The following is a 17598-nucleotide window of genomic DNA, read 5'->3' as shown; positions in this document are numbered from 1 at the left end:
TATGGCCTTGATATTTGTGCATTTTCAGCTGAGCGGGGTGGGGGGGATTTTTTCTGTACCTCACAGCTTGAAGCTGTATGGGTATTACTGAAACGTTGGTACTGAAAGTCCTATAAAGTTCTGCTAATGAAATGTTTTATTTTCCTTAGTATGGTCTTCTGTAGTCAGCCAAAGTTATTGTATTAAAAGTGTAGGGTATTATATTTTTGAACCATCTTCCAGTAATTCAAAACTAGTGACTACTTTGTGTTTATTTTTTGCCATACTCCTCATCCGATTGATTTCTAGGCAAACCTGATAAAAATAATTGTTTTCCTAACTGATCTTCTTCTCATGCTTTCATCTCGCCAAAACTGGGCCTTGTATTCAACTGATATAAATTGATACAGTTCTCTTGGCATACAAGGCTATGTGCTTTTAATGAGCTGCCTTTGCATGTGATCCAGGTTCTCTTGTTCATTTCTATTAAGGAACAATGATAAGTAGTAATGAGTCATTCTAAAATGTCCATTTGTGCAGATGCAAAAATGACTCTTTGCCATTGATGGTCAAGACCATTTTGGTATCTCTGACCAACCCTAAGGAAAACAAGGACCGTGAAGCATGCTGTTGTAATGCTCACTCTTTAGTGTGTTTCTGAAGTCAGGCCTTGGGTGAGCAGGAATCCTATTAAGTTAAGAGTCTAACTGAAGGAACTATAACATGCAATGCATTCATAACTTTATTCATAAATCATCTGCCTTCCCCACAACTAATTAGTATTCTAGGTGAATAGCTGCCCAGTCCAACATGTGTAAAAATAAAACAAGTTGCTAGTGATGCTTGTACCTTTAGAAGTAATAGGTGTGCTGTGGTTTGAAAGAAGTCAAGATAGGGTTGATTTCAAAAGAGCCTTTACCCCTGTAATGATCTCAAGTGTGATGCAGTTTTCTAAGCTATTTAAATGAGTTCAAGAAAATATGTTGACTTTGCCTAAGTCTAAAGTCACTGCAAAGCATTTTACACTGCACACTAAAGAGGCAAATACTGCAATCTCCACTTTTTTAATTGGGCTTCAGTTGCTCTTATGAACATAGGCGGACAGACAAGAGCACACACTGGCAGAAACTAAGTAGAGGCAAAGGTTTTAACTCTCTCCTGACTGTACCTCTCTTTTAACTGACATCTTCTTTAATGCCGATATCCCACGGAGGCAGGGAGAGAACAGCATGTGGAACACATGATGCAGTAGCAGGTTTGCTCCCAGGCATTGTAGGTGACACAGGGCATGTCCCTCACTTCCTCTAAAACAAATATGCTGAAACGAAGAGGTGAAGGTTGAAGGAAGGGGGAGAATTCATCCAGACACAAGACGAAAGCCCATGAATTATTACACTCTTCAGGAGGAACAACCCAGATTTGATGGGGATCATCATCAGTTGGGAAAGCTGTAAAGTACAAACCCTATGAAGAGTCTGAGCAATAACCTGGTAGGAATTAGCTTACAAATGCAGGTTGTCCAGGCTGCCATCACATCTCTGTCCCCTTTGATTTGTCTGAGATTTCTCCATTCATTTGTATAAAGGGTGTGAAGTGGCTAAAGTTTCTTTTTCCTCCCCTAGCCCAAAAGAATTTGGAAGATCCTTTGAGAGAGAAGAACAAGAAACTCTAGCACAGAGTTTCTGCAGAAACTCTTCTCCAAAAGCCTCTGCATGAATTATTTTTCCCCTTCTGGAAACAAATTGACAGATTTGAAGGATTTTAGTCATAAATAAGCTTATGAAACTTGGGCATGTGATCCTTACAGTCTAAGTGTAACTTTAGACTCAGAAAGGACTGTTGCTGAGAAGAGAAATAATACTGCAAATTCCACAATTCTGAGAAAAATCTAGCAAAGAATTAATGAGTGTTGTCTGAATTGTTATTATAATTAATAATTCCATCGAATTTCAGCTAACTATGTACCAGTAAAAGCCAAGTCTTCATATTTACTATTACAAGGAAGTTCAAAACAGAAAAATAAAACATGATTGTCAGTCTCAGAAACTGTAGTTAGAGAGGCATTCAGCTAATCCCTGGAGAACAAACCTTTCCTTCAAGGAAGTGGGCAGCAGTGTTGATCTGCTAGAGGGTAGAAAGGCTCTGCAGAGGGATCTGGACAGGCTGGATCGATGGGCCCGAGGCCAGTTGTATGAGGTTTAACAAGGCCAAGTGCAAGGTCCTGCACTTGGGCCACAGCAACCCCATGCAATGCTACAGGCTTGGGGAAGAGTGGCTGGAAAGCTGCCCAGTGGAAAAGGACCTGGGGGTGTTGGTTGACAGCCACCTGAATATGAGCCAGCAGTGTGCCCAGGCGGCCAAGAAGGCCAATGGCATCCTGGCTTGTATCAGAAATAGTGTGGCCAGCAGGACTAGGGAAATGATCGTGCCCCTGTACTTGGCACTGGTGAGGCCGCACCTCGAATACTGTGTTCAGTTTTGGGCCCCTCACTACAAGAGAGACATTGAGGTGCTGGAGCGAGTCCAGAGAAGGGCAACAAAGCTGGTGAAGGGTCTGGAGCAGAAGTCTTATGAGGAGCAGCTGAGGGAACTGGGGTTGTTTAGCCTGGAGAAAAGGAGGCTGAGGGGAGACCTTATCGCTCTCTACAACTCCCTGAAAGGAGGTTGTAGAGAGGTGGGGGTCGGTCTCTTCTCCCAGGTAACAAGTGATAGGACAAGAGGAAATGGCCTCAAGTTGCGCCAGGGGAGGTTTAGACTGGATATTAGGAAATTTTTCTTTACTGAAAGGGTGGTCAAGCATTGGAACAGGCTGCCCAGGGAAGTAGTTGAGTCACCATCCCTGGAGGTATTTAAAAGACATGTAGGTGTGGTGCTTAGGGAGGTGGTTTAGTGGTGGACTTGGCAGTGCTAGGTTAACAGTTGGACTTGATGATCTTAAAGGTCTTGTCCAACCTAAACGATTCTATGATTCTATGAATGCTCCTTTTTAACAATGCTCCAAGTGCTAATTCAAGCTACAGAAAAATACACATATGCAGCCAGCAGATGGGTTGCAAACATGGCATATATGGTATAGATAAGCTGTTTGTAAGCGAGATTCTGAAATTCAACACGCTGGTGTACAAAATAGCTTACTGCTCCTCCCTTTCTTCAAATATTTCCCCTGAAAATGTACAGTAATACAAAGTTAATTACATGTGCTGGTGCTATATTCAACCACTCTTTCAAATATCCATAAAAATTAAAAGATCCTTGGAGTGCAGCAGAACTGTACAGGAGACTTGTATTTTTACAAAAAACACCACTTGTGCTCTACGTTGTGAGATCTGTTTGAAACAAATAATGCAAGACTTAAATTACTATCAGTGAATGTCCTTGTGACTTCTATCATCTGTCTGTGCTACCAAATAAAGCAGGTGGGGGAGTAAAGGCAGGGGGTGCAGCTTTCATCTCTAAGGCTCAGTGCTCTTCGTCTCACCTCTCCCCAAAACATGTTGGCCTCTTCTGTAGTTCCTGTTCCTCGGTGTGTTACTGTTCCCCAAACCATGCCTTGGCATTGTCACATGTGGTACTTACCGAATCAGTGCTGTTACTTAAAATTCTTCACCCAGAGTTCTTTATGTACAAAAAAAGAGAGCTGGTGGAAGCACTTTCTCCCCATTTTACAGATGTGGAAATCAAGACACATGGGGAAAGTGGAGTAGGTGACAATGTTTGCATAAGAAGGCAGTGGCAAAAGTCCAGATAAAACATAGGTCATCTAATTTCTGCTCCCCTTGCTCCTCTGCTCAAATACATCAATATCTGAGAGAAGACATGGTGGGGTTTATATCATACTTTTTCTGAGCGGGAAGTGCAGCCAGTTCATGAAACCTAAGAAAATACTTTTACTTTGACTTTCAAAAAGGACATATTCTAAAATTGCTAGCTCATTAAATTGCAGAAAAAAGGTTTAAAAGTTGTCTATGAGAGTAAACAAATGAGATCTGCAGCAAGCCAAGAGGAAAGCCGGGGTTCTGCAGATGAGATGCTTTTTGCTTGGCTGCAGTGTCTGGAAGGGAGGTCACCCTAATCCCTGTTATCACCTGAATTTTTATCAGATATGAAAAATAAGCTCAAAAATGAGCAGTGAGACAAGGGCTGGTGAATTCAGAAGCTTGGGAAGTTTTTCTTTGCTTTACATTTTTACTTATATTTTATTCACAAAGTAAATTTTTGACAGAAATTAAGCAAAAAATGCCCATATTGAGTTTGGTGAGCATTCTGGATTTAGGCATGAACCCTACTTACCTCATCCTTTCTGTTTTGTAGCTTAAGATGCTTTGCCGCTTCATCCTTCTGTGTCTTTTTCTCCCTTCATTTTCCTTGCCTGACACAGTTTCTTGGGTGCATATTATTTCTTTCCTCCCTCAGAGTCCTTGTCAGTTTTAAATAACAAAAGATTTTTTCTCTGCTGAAGAGCCAAATACTAGCACTTATCTTTTTCTCTTTATATTTTCTTTAGCTTGTTGCAACGCTACAATCCTATAGGTAGCAGCTTAAAAAAAAAAGAGAAACCAGGGAAGGAGAGTGCTACAAAAGAGCTTTGAGGAGACAGGATGTTTCGTTATTTGTTAAAAAAGGCAAAATGCATCCACTACTTACCTATTATTTGCTATGGGAAAGAACCTCCTTTACTAAACATGAAAACTAAAATTTCAATTAGATTCTTAAAATATAGTGGGCTATAAATAGAATGTGAATAGTGCAGCTGGGCAGCATTATAATAGAATTTCCTTCTGTTGTATAAGGGAGATAGGGATGACCTTCATCACTCACTGTAAGCTCTCTCTTTTATGAATTACGAGCCATTCAACTATTAGTGGAATTAAAATCTATAACACTGCCAATCATTGCCCCATATCCCTGTGGAGCCCTTCCTCTTGCTGTCAACATGAGGGAGTCTGCAGTTTCTACAGATATATGCCAGTGATATGTTTATAGCCCAAGCAAAAGAATAGTGTGGTTTGTTCCTTTTCTGTGCTTCAGCAATTTTGTACAATCTCTACATGATTTTACACTTCAGGAGCAGCAACGTAAATTAATGGTCACTGGTATATAGACTGAGAGGCATGGTAACAAGTCACTGGTAAGAAAATGTAGGCAAGAATGTTTTAAACTTAAGCACACGTATAATTTGTGTGGTACCCTGACCAAAGGGTAGAAGACCATAGCAGAAGACCAAGTTCAAATCAGGGTGTCACATCAATTCCTAGCCAAAACTTTGAGTTGCTTTGTGGGTTCTTTTGTTTTCCTTAAATAGCCTCTGAACTGAATCATTGGAAATTTACTGTAATTCATACCAGAGCTGATCTGAAGCAACTTTTTGCAAAGCTGAACCCAAACTAAGCTGAGAATGTGCTAGTTGCATCCTTGGTTCAAATATGTAAAAGTCATAACTCATGGTTATGATTGACTTGACTCCTCACTGGAGGAAACTCAAGATCTTCGGTCAGTACACTGCACAAGAAGCCTTCCTTCCCACCCATTAGAAAAGAGATAACAGCTGGCCAAACTAGCTCTTCTCTTTTCAGACAAATTAATTCTCTTTTGCTTAGGACCTGGCTATTGTTACCCAACAACTGACACATTTAGTGATAGCACCAGTGTGTTAGTCCCATTTCTAACGTGCAAATGGAGCTATGTAACTTTCAAACACTAGTAGGTATCTAAAATGGGTTTGTCATTGTACTTCAAGGTATAAAAGTGCTTTTGCTATCTTGAAGAAAATAATTACTTTTCTTTTTCAAGCTAGGGCTAATGAGGAAACAGAAGTGTGTGTTACAGTTAAGATGAGGTGCTATACTGAGAATCATGGACAAAGTGAAAGCAAAACCACATTTTTGTCAACGACTGGAAATAGAGGCCCAATACCTCTCAGTTAGTCTTTCTAATGGGATTGGCACAATCAGTTTCACAGAATCTTGTTGAAAAATATATTCTTTTTTTTTACACTATTCATGGATGCACCTAGTTCATCATGGCTAATTAGGTGTTCTGAATTATCATCTTCAACTGTTACAAATATCACATCCTTTGATGATATTGGGTGTATAATGAGAGACTGTCATAGTTTCAGTTATTGGTGGGGTCTGTGATTGATCAATTTTTGAAAACAAAGAATTGTTAACAGGGCTGCATGGTGAAGCAGTCTGTGGAAAATTCCCTTTTATAACGTTTCTATCTAATTTTGGAGCGCCTCCACTGCCACACATGAAATAACAACACGATTGAATTTCTTTTTGCTGGCATTTAGCAGGACCTATGGGGGTGTGCAGAAATCAATGGGGGATCAGGAGTCTGGAAAATTACATACTTGAAGAATTAATGAACTATAATTCCATATTACATCCTCAATCACATTTTGCTTCCTTTTCATTAATGGAACTAAATTAGTTTTCCATGGACAGGGTACTTTAAAAAATGCAATCATGCTCTTGCTAGGATTTAAATAAAAAAAAAAAAAGACCTGTTTTAACAATAGTTTTTCATGCAACATGACAGTTTGAAATTTTTAGTGAAGAACATATCTGCAGCACTGACTCAACCTGTTGAAGCAATTTTTAACATGACATTTATAGCCTCAGCTCTAGTTTCCTGCCCTTTGAGCCAGGTTATGGTTTTAAGGTGACTCAGCCTTCTGAGTCACAAGAATTTCTGCTAGATTTTCTACTAGAATTTCTACTAGTCACTGAATTTCTGCTAGATCTGGGAGGTGTAGAGGTAGAAGCAGCAACTCCAAAGGCATTCAAAACTCATTTTTTCCAACACAGGCCTAATTCATTATCCAGGGGAACAGGGAGAGGAAAGGCAATGGTCTTCATGCTTCTCTGAAGGCTGTATCTGAGATAACAGTTGCTTCTAATGCTCTGTAGAGAAAGTCCTTTTGCTTACGGAACTATGTTATGCTAGGATAAAATTGTGGGTGACTCTTCTCTTTGCTGTGCCCCACAGGCCAGCTGTAATCTGGCCCTTCATGATTTAAACTTGTAACTGAATGAAATGTTGGGATGCAAACGCAGTTAAAATCAAGAATATTCTATGGTTTAATGGGGACTTTGATGTGAGAACCTATACAGTGAAAAGCATGTCCTAGTACTCATGATATGATATCATATCTTTAAAGTGTTACTAGAGGCTGAACACATTGGAGTGAGATTGTAAACAAAATCAGGCTCTAGGACTTTTATTGACCAAGGAAGAAAGTTCCTTTGGGAATCAGCAGCAGTGTTAGAAAAAAGGAGCTGATCAGACTTTACCAAACAGATTTAAAAGGCATTCCAAACAACTTTGGTTTTTGGGCATAACTGCTATCTTCCTGGGTTATTTCAGCAGTCTCAGCTTCTGTATTCTTGTTTTTTTTAATTCCTCTCTATGATATTTATATGCATGTGGTATATGGGAATGTAGTGGGATGGAAATCCCAAAAGCTGGTATTTTGTTTTAACAACAAGATAGCTCCGGTATTGAACTAGTTTCAGGCTCTTTTATTTCTCCACTGGGACCTGGTTTTTGCATAAGATCTCAAATCAAAGGTCTGATTGAACAGCAGGGTCTTCTCAAGTATCATCATATTAGAAATCTGCTGTCACATGAAAACCAACACAAACACTTTTCTCTTCTTAAATGCGAGAGATGGGACTCCAGAACTTGCAGTAGAGATAATGAACCCTTTTCAAAGCTACTCCAGAAAATTGAGTTTTGACAGCAGATACGTTATGCAGTACAGTGAACTTTCACTTTGTTCTACTGAATAAGGCCTTTTCCCCCTTGCATACGTATTTACTAAAATCAGATGACCCAGACATCATCTTAATCCTACTGGGCATTCTGTTATCTGAACGTAAGTCTGAATAGTTGGGACACGGTCTTTTATATCCAAGCCAGACATAACATCCTTGAAAATGTATTCACATATGCAAAGACATATCAGAGTCTGACTGTTCCAAAAGTACCCATGAAAAAAACATTGAAGATTTATCTTTTTAAACAGCTTCATAGTCCCCTAAAACACTTCTTCAGTGATCTGTTTCTGAAATTATTTTTCTTTCAGTGTTTGCACTTTATTTGTACTGTATATGGGGCTGGGATGTGGGTGGCTCTGGAGATTAGCATTAGGCTGGAAAGGCTGTTGCCTTTGAAATGAGATCTCAAATTTAGCCTAAGTCAGTAGTGACTGAACATTATGGAAGTCGCTGGCTGCTCATTAATCTTTATAAATATATCCAGTGATAATAACCCAATTAACACTGGGACAGATTATTGCAGTTGGGAGTCCCTATTAATTGGCAGTGGTAGCTAAGTGCCATGTATTATACTGTCCCAGAAAAACTTCCAGGATGGAAATAACTAAATTGTAAGTATTCACAACTGCCAATCTGTGGTGTTGCCTTCTTGACAGGAGAGGGCTACTGGGGCTTTGGTTTGTATTGACCTGGATAAAGTAGTTTATGAAAGAAAGGCTTTTCGGACTAAGTTCTGTTCTGTGTCGCTGTAACTTTGTGCTTGATGGTGGCATACAGGCTTTTCTGAGAGGAGGATTTGATGATTAATATTTCAGTCTTGAAGTGAGTAATATAAAATCATATAACCCCCCACGCTTCCCCCACACCAAGGTTCTTTGTTGAGTGCAGCTTGACCACATTAGAGAGCTTGGTCCTATTGCTGGATGAAAGAGCACTGCTATCTTTCAAATTGGCAATTTTATACCACTTTCAATCTTCAAAAGCTCTTATTATACAGAAATTCTCTAATAATATTCATCAGACAGCTAGCTTGCCTTTTTTCTTAGTGTACCAGTGGATAATTTGCTGATGATCTTATTTTACTCTTCAGGGAGCAGAATTTTCTCAGTCTCCCCAAGAGCAAGGGGTATAATAGCTGAAACTGTTGCCACAGTTCAGGAAATGAGTGATTCTGAGGTATAAAGAAGGTGATTTGGGAGACCAAGTTTTTTCATGTCAAGGGGAGCTAGGTGTGTAAAGTACTTACTTTCAAAATGCCTGTGACTGTATGTCTGTTTTATTAGAGTGGGGCTTCAGGTAGCAAAAAAAAAAATTGAAGATTTTTCCAGTTAAAAATCGGGTAACAAAATATGGAAATAGCCAGGCTGACTGATTTCAGTTTAAGAAAAATGCACAGGAGAAAACCCGAATATTTGAAAACCAAATCATGTGCAACACAAGTATGTAATAATCAGTTACCCTGTTTTATGGCAATAGGGTATGTACAGTATTGCCATGAGTGTGTCCATGAATTACATAGGGTAGAGAGAGCCCCCATGTTCCTGGTGTTTTGTGGGCTCATCAGTCTCACAGGTGTGCGTTCTCCAGCCACGGTGTTTCAAGAGCCAAAATCACAAACCTTCTGCCATGGAAATGCCATAGGGTGGAAGCACAGCCAGAGCAGGCGGTGCTGGAGTGCTACGGTACAGCTGTGTGGCTGCTCTCCAGCTTGGGGTGAAGGTTACTGCCAGCGACTGTCTCGGTATTACTTTCTGTTCCAAACCTGGCCACGTGTGTCAGTGGGGTGGCAGATTTGGTATGTGCAATTGTGCTATTTATTTGAAAAGGAAAGAGAAAAATTGAGAAAATGCCACCTCCATGATAGTCAATGGGAGTTCTGCCATAAATTGGAGCAGGGCCAGGATTAGGCCATTTGCTCTGGACCATCACACATATGAGACTCTATTGTACTTCCTGGATGGGGATAGGCGGATGTTCCTTTTTTTTTTTTTCTTTTTTCTTTTTTCCTTCTCCCCCAGCTTTCCTGCAGCTTCTTATAGCTAGTTAAAGAGCGGAACTTACATACTCAGAATAAGACGTCTGTTTTGTCCATTTGCTTAAAAATGTCATCACCTACTATTGAAAAAAATACATCCCTCCTTTCCTTGTACTTAAACATTTTAATTTTTTTTCATAAGTGAAAATAGAACACCTTTCAATAACTTCCTTCTATAGAGTAATATTTCATTTTTTTCGTGCCTTTCTAGTACAGCATCAAACAGGACTTCATTAGTGCTGTTAATGTTCCATATAGCCCACTGATATACCATAGCCACTGGCCAAGCAAAACTTCAATCAGTTTTTCTTCTCTTGTCAGCTCACACCTCTGACTGAGCAGCTGCAAGATGATTCATTGGAGAATGTTTCACCATAGGACAGAGAAAAATTATTTCTGGCTGCTTTTCCCATACTAATAAGATAATTTCACTTGTAGATACTTTTGCAGCACTTCCTGAGCCATGCTATGCCCATTTGAAAATAGAAATCCTTTTATCCAAATGTGAAGAAAATTTTCCATGAAATCAGTGCTTTGGCTGGGCAAAACACATTTCTGCTGCGTTTTCTTGTTTAACACAGTTGCGACAGTTATATTTTGTCCCATTACAGAGCAAGTCTCTACTAGAATTAATGATCAGCATTAGCTGGGAGATTTAGAACAAAATTCTGTGCTTAAGGAACATCTATATCCTGAAACCCACTGGCACATGCTGTAAAATGTCATTTGCCTAAAAAGTTAGTGGTGAGGAGAATTGTTTTGGATTTCTTTTGTTTGGTGCAAAATCATGTAAGGAGTAATGGATTATTCAGCATCAGTGCCGCAATGGTGTTCCAATGCAATGGTTTCAGGCAAACAATCTGTCAAGAATAGGGCATTTCTTAAAGACCAACAGTGTCTTCTGTCCACGCTTTTTATGACAGGCTTTCCTATATAACTCCACTCAACTTTGCATGCAGCCATAACAAAACGAGAAGAATGTAATTCTTTGTTTATTGGCATCTGTAAAAGCATTTCATCCCAAGTAATATTTCTTGTGATATAGGTTTGTCAGCTAGTTTGCAAATAAATACAGAAAAGCTGCTTTTGTTGTCAGTTTACCAATACTGACGTGACATTCAAGGCTTGTTTTTCCTGCATAATCAGTAAGTGAGTTCATCAGAATGCACTCAGCCTGTGCCTGCAATACTGTGCTTATAATTATAAGGCTTACAGATTCACAAATAAATTGTTCTGAAGAGAGGGACACGGGCTTTCTTTAATTCATCTCTGTTACTTTGACCTAAATAACACTCTTTTCTCCACCTCATCACCAATAAATACATTCCATATTTCCAAATATGCCATCCAGTGTCTTAATGCATGTTACTAAGTAACAGGTATGAAGATTCATATCGAATCTGAACAACAGCTCTTCTCTTTCAGCCTCTGAGTGTACATGCTTCATTGATTCTCTAGGACTTGTAGCTTTGCCCAAGCCCAACAAGTTATCTTGTACTGACCAGGTGATCCCAAGCGTTTAGCACGGTCACTTAGATTCTGTTCTGCCAGGCAAGGTGTCTCCCAGGCAGCACATTCCCCAGTGGTAAGGGAACTTCTAGATGGTAGTCCTCTCTTCTTTTCCTTTCCTTTTTCTTAAATAATCTGTGGGTATGTGAGTGAATAGCAGTAGATAAGGCACAGGCTGCAAACCAACCTTTTCTCACTACACTAACATAATTTTCATTGATCTTCCTCTGATCTCTCAAACACCTCTGAGGTCTCACTGGCTCCTGGCTGCTCACAAGAAAAAGGCCAGAGTTTATATTGATTTAGAGAGAGACACACTGAACAGCGGAAGGTTGTAAAGGTTTGGCATTTCTCAGTCCTGCAGCAGGACTACTTAGATGATTATCCTGGAATTCATAGTGGAGTTGAAAATTCTGTGTTTTAAACCAATAGAGACTTATGACTTAATTTGTGGTACACAAAGCGGCAAAATATATGCTTGGTGCAATATTCCAGCAGGAGTACTGGTAATTTTCATCATCATAAATCTAGTAATGTACACCGGGTGCAGCCAGTCAGAAAGACTGTTGATAGAAAATCAGACTGAGACGTAATAATGAAAATTTCTAATGAAATTTTGTCAAGAATCTGTAAAGCTTTTGAAAACAAGTACACTCATGATATGCTTGTACGGTTATTCCAAAGAGATGTTATGTGGCTGGCCTGTAAACAAAATACCCAGAGCACATCCTATCTACCCCCTGGCATGTATAAGAAAAATGCAACTCAAAACCAAATGTGGGTGACTGAGCGATACCTTACAGTTTATGCAGCTGTCCCCCATGTACTTAATATTGTTTTCTTACCTTCAAATGTGGAACAAAGTGTTTTCAATGGATAAGGAAGGCTTGGGTTTTTTTAAAGTTTGTGTTTGAATAGATTTCCAAAGAGACTAGAGTGAGTATATCTTTACTTATGCACACATTAGTATTCTTGGAAAAGAGATTTGTTACCTTATTGTGGCTCACAATTGATTTTCCTAGCCAGTTTACACTTCCTCCTATGAAAATAACAGATGACATAAATGGGAGCTAAGAGGGACTGTGGGCAGAATTTTGAATTTTGCATATTTTGCATATATCTCAGTGGTCACATCACGCCTCTTCTTCATGTCCGCATCCCAGAGGATACTAGATCAGCTGCTGAGGTACTTTTAAGAGTTTGAGTCTTAATTTGTTATTTTAGTTTGGCCAGAATGGCCAGTACATTGAGGGTTTATTCATTATTCAGACTCATGGCAGGGGGCGGGGAGGTTAGAGCTTTTTGTTTGTGAAGGCAGTTTGCGCGTGTTCTGTCTCCCTCTGTGCCAATTCCGTAGCACCTCTTGATCAACTTGCTGCTCAAACAGGTATGCTACCCCTGGTATAAAACACAGTGATAATGTGATGAATCTGATAAGGAAGGACACATTTTTATCCCTGTTTGACTCCATACTCCCGATATTCCTTAACTGTTAACAACACTCATACTCTGGGATCTATTCCTTAATATGGCTTAATGTGTAACTGAAGGCACTGGAAATGAACATGTCACAAAGTTCTCTGCGTCTCTGCTGAGTCCATGAGTTCAGGTGTCTGCAGAATGTGCTTTGGTGGATTTTGGATCTAGCGAGTGTGTCCAGAAATCCATTCTATGGTGAGTTGTTACTGTAGAGTTTAGTCAGTGGAAGTTGTTCTTTTAAGAAACACGCATCCCAAAGGAATTATCAGGAGGAGGAGAATGGTGCATTTCATCTTTAGGGTCTAAGCATTTGTTTGGAATCCTAGCTGCTCTTTTTGATGGTGAGAGAGGAGACGGCAGTTAGTTATGCTGAGAGCCAGAGATGCTGGTGTAAGTCAAGAGGACCTCCACGAGATAGAGAATCCCTACTAACCTAAAATGGGTGTCACCAAGAGCATAAGCAAGGACCAGAGTGAGTATTTAATATTTTGATATGGGCCTAGAAACAATCTTTGTTTATCAGGCAGCCTGCGCTACTTAAAGGGTTAACACCTTATTATTTGAACTGGGATCCAGTTCCTTTCTTCATGCTGCGGGGCACTTACACAGATGTCAGATTACCTATCCTATCGTGTATTGTTACAAAATGAGTTGCTAATATGTAAACAGTAAATTGGAATTGGCTGAACCTCCAGCTGGCCATAGCCAACACTGTTAGCAAAAGTCCTTTTATGGAAACGATTCAAAACTTTCTCTGCATAAATCTGGAAATTCAAGTGTCAGTAATCAAATACTTCTGTGAAACCCAGAAATACCAGAGACCTTGTTCTTCCATCAGACGAATATAGCAATTTCCTCTGTGTGAATTTTCTCCTTCTTTTTTGTTGTTCTTACTAAACAGACATTGATGAATGCTCAGATGGCTTTGTTCAGTGTGACAGCCGTGCTAACTGCATTAACCTGCCTGGTTGGTACCACTGCGAATGCAGAGACGGCTACCATGACAATGGGATGTTTTCACCACATGGAGAATCCTGTGAAGGTCAGTATCTAAAAAAGGTGGGGTAGTGTTATGATTGGCATTACAGGAATGTCTAGTATCTTTGTACTGGCCAAGTATTGTCTTGGACACTGTATCAATGAAAGTTAAACCTTGACCCAAAGCAATTGTAGTCTAAAGAAGCTTCATAAACAAAAGGCAAGAGAAAATAAAATATGAATACTCCTAACATATAGGTGGAGCATAAGTGGCCATTTCTATGATTTGCTAAGATAATATGTGAAATCAGGCATGGTGCTTAAAATGCAGGTTCTCTGGCTCTACATCTGCTTCTGTGCATGGTCCTTGCATAAGTGATTTCCCGTGGACTGATAGCATGCACTGTAATCTGTTACTCCACAGTAATCTGTTTATATGTTGGATTCTGTATAAGTAGAAATGGGCCTCAATCCAGACCTCAGTTCCTCCACTTCATTCCTCATACACGGAAATAGTCTGTGATGAAAATGTTTCCCATTGCAAAGAATGATTCTGCAGCCCTGACACCCTTACCCACACCTGGGTTAATACTGCGATGCTTCTCCTGTGCGTAGGCTAACTGCTTGTAGAAGGTTGCAACTTGAAGAACAACCTTACAAACTGGGAAGCTCTGTGGACTTAGGGCTGGGGCAAGGTGCAGGGGACAAGAAAGTGACAGGGGGGACAAGGAGATGGGAAGGTTTTATTTGTTTATGAATGATGTTAGAGAGAACAGCAGGTTAGTAAGAACACAGTTATTTTCAGATGCAGATCTGAGTATGGAATATTATTCAGCTCTTAAGATACTGGCTGCTGCTGCTTTTAAATAAGAGAAGAAACCAGTCTCTTTTGCCATGGGCTACTTAGGGCAACATTAGGAGAAGGGAGAACCTTTCTGTCTCTGAGTGCTGAAATATTCAGTGCTTACAGCGTAAGCTTTCCTACCTTGCTGTTTAAACTCACATTGGTGGGCTGCATTGGTCCCAAAGGGAAGCAATTGAATTAATTTCACTAAGGCAGACACGCAGACAGTTCTCCAGGAGCAAGAATGACCTTTTCAGTATCCCCATCATCAATACTTTATTTCAACATATTTTCACCACAGCTGAAAGCCTGTATTCCCAGGAGGAATCAGCGATTTGAGTCAGCCACTGCTTTCATAAGTCGAGCTTTCTTTGTCAAGAACTAACTAAATGTCAGTGTTAGCTGGCCAGGTGTTAGGACAAGAAGGTGCAAAGAAGAAGTTGTGATCCCTGATTGTAACGTTGCCCTTCTGTCACTTGCGGCACGGGTAATACTCTAGCCAGGCATTTATGGAAGTATTCTCAATACCCCAAGTTTTATCTTCAGTGTCAATATAACATTTGTCTCATGGGTTGAAGATAGTGGTTTGTCACGTGCTATCTCAAGAGATATAAGTGATACAAAGTGGCTCTGTTAAGATGTGTGCAAACAAGCAACAATTAAGCAGCAATTTCTAAGCAAATGAAAAGCCAAGGAAAAAGAAATATGGGGATTGCTACATGTATGCAGAAGTGGCAATTATTAGAATGTTTTGACCTTTTCTAGAAAGCACCAGCAGCTCTTTATTAAACATACACAGAGGATAACAAGTAATTAGAATTAAATCACAGATGCCAAGAAACTATCGTCATTGCTGATAACCCGAGTCACTAACAGTGGAACACTTTCAGTTTGATTGATTGCAGCTCCAAATTTTGGAATATAGCAACTTGAGATGGAGAGGAAGGTTAGATATTTTATTAGTCTTATTACATCACTTTTTATTGGATTGGAGCTTGTGACATTGTGTCTCAGACAGAACATAAAACCTGAAAAAGGTACGAAGAGACAGCCTAAAATCCATTGCAGGATGGAAAGTTGAACTTCCAGTAGCAGAGTGCAGTAGTGCAAAAGCAATTGGTTTCTCTGCTGTCGGATCTTTCCACTGTGAGAGATTTCCCTACTGAGTTTGAAGACATAAGAAAATGGATTTCTTTTGTCACTTCTTCAGTATCCCCTAGTTAGAGGTGATTAGATTGAGCTGTTGGTGGACAGCCTTTTAGACACTCAACTGGAATTGGGGAGCGGCTTCCAGGCTATATTAATCACAGATTTCAAGTCTTAGTTCTCCACTTCCCACCTGCAGCTGTGTGAGCTTCTTGCTGCATCTGGGACCAGTGTCCTCTGAACCTTTCTGGCTTGTGCAAGTGCTACAGCTTGCAGAACTGTAGAAGGAACAGTGCTGAATTAGACCAAAGAGAAACTGGGCCTGCCTTGATTTCTTTCTTGGGGGAACAAAGAATTTAAACCTCATGGGGATTAGGAAATGTTTTTTGAGGGCTTGTCCATTTTGCTTTCTAAGAGAACTACTTCAGAGTAGTGTTTATATGGAGTGCATAATAGGCTTGTCTTTGGCTCATCTTTTGTAAGTTTTAGTTGCTTTGAAGAAAGTGCCCTCTTTCAGTGGAGAAAATCTTTAAAAGCCAAGGAAGTGTGGGTTCGATTCTTTTCTTTCTTGATTGTTCTATATGGTCTGCCTCAAATCTGGGTCTGTCTGTGTCCCCTGCACATGTGCTGATAGCACTGCTGAAAGCATTTCTGTGATCAGTGTTAGTCAGAAACTTGTTCCCTTCAGCAAAGGCTCCAGTTTTAAAGATTCAGGTGGAAACACCCCTGTTAAGATCACAGAAGCACAGGAGCATTTCCTTAAAAACCTTATTTTAACAGAATACCAAAACTGCACCTACCCCTTTTGCAGGCAATGGTCCCATTAGGACATCATACTAAATATTCCTAGCTAGAGGTGGACTTCTTGGTAGCATTAGACTTTGTCAGTGCTTGATAATGAAATAATAGTTGCTGAATTGCCTGTTTTACACATATATTGACCTTGGCTACTGCTGCTTCTTTGGCACGACTGAGAATATTGAGTATTTTGACTAATGTACTTGAACGCAGAAATTCATAATCCCATTTTATTGTACCTACAGGCAATGGAAGACCTAGAGATTCCTTTGCTATTAGTTTTGCTTCACATTATACTCCTGGATAGACCTGTGGTCTCTATAACAATTACTGAGAGAAATGATGGGAAGTGCAGCTGTAGGGCTTCAGCCTCTTAGCAGCACTTGCTGCTTTTCCCTTGGAAATATAATTGTGTTATGCATCATCTTATTTCCAGAAAAGTGGTGAAAGATCAGCCGCTTAGTCTTTGAGAACTGCATGGGTTTGGGAAGTCTTAAATTTTATATATATGTAAATATAGCATTCAGCATGGTATATTATCTGGTACCTTCCTTTTTGCCCCCCTACAGCTTTTCTTTATAGTTTCTTTACACAGTCTTATTGGTGCTCGGAAGGTTGTCTCTCCTGTGCCATTTCATAAAAGAGAGCTAGGCTAAGATAGCAGATATTGCAGCCTCAAGCTTCATTGCATTAAAAAACTGGAAGCACTGAGGGCAAAATCCTAAAATAAGAATGTTCAGGCCCAGTTAATATTTGCTCTGCAGTTCTGTGTAAGATCCTGATTCCTTTGAATTTTTCCCTTGCAATGTCTAAAAGCTTCCAAAATCAGTTGAAAAGAGAAGGTGTATTTGCTTGTACCAGAATAGTGCGGGTTATCCCTCATCAGCCTTTGGACATTTTGCATACTTCCACGTCTGAAGAACAGCTCACCTAATTAATGCAGCCCATTAGGACTTACCAAGAGTATTTGGCATGTACCAGTTGTTGTTGATACAGAATATGAGATCAACGTAACTTCACTCTCAGCAGGTACCACATTCTTTAAA

At 39.9% G+C, this 17598-nt stretch overlaps 1 protein-coding gene across 1 annotated transcript in view; it reads left to right on the top strand.

Annotated features, from left to right (window-relative positions):
- The window catches only part of NELL2 (neural EGFL like 2), a 165630-nt gene that overhangs the window by 133870 nt on the left and 14162 nt on the right, over nucleotides 1-17598 (top strand). Inside the window, exon 16 of the mRNA XM_075491600.1 lies at nucleotides 13688-13828. Within this exon, the coding sequence (XP_075347715.1) occupies nucleotides 13688-13828 (141 nt within the window). The remainder of the gene's footprint in view (nucleotides 1-13687; nucleotides 13829-17598) is intronic.

Source organism: Mycteria americana, chromosome 1, assembly GCF_035582795.1.
Source record: "Mycteria americana isolate JAX WOST 10 ecotype Jacksonville Zoo and Gardens chromosome 1, USCA_MyAme_1.0, whole genome shotgun sequence".
Taxonomy (NCBI): Eukaryota; Metazoa; Chordata; class Aves; order Ciconiiformes; family Ciconiidae; genus Mycteria; species Mycteria americana.
The sequence above is the reverse complement of the archived record's forward strand: the minus strand, read 5'-3'. Positions and strand labels throughout refer to the sequence as shown.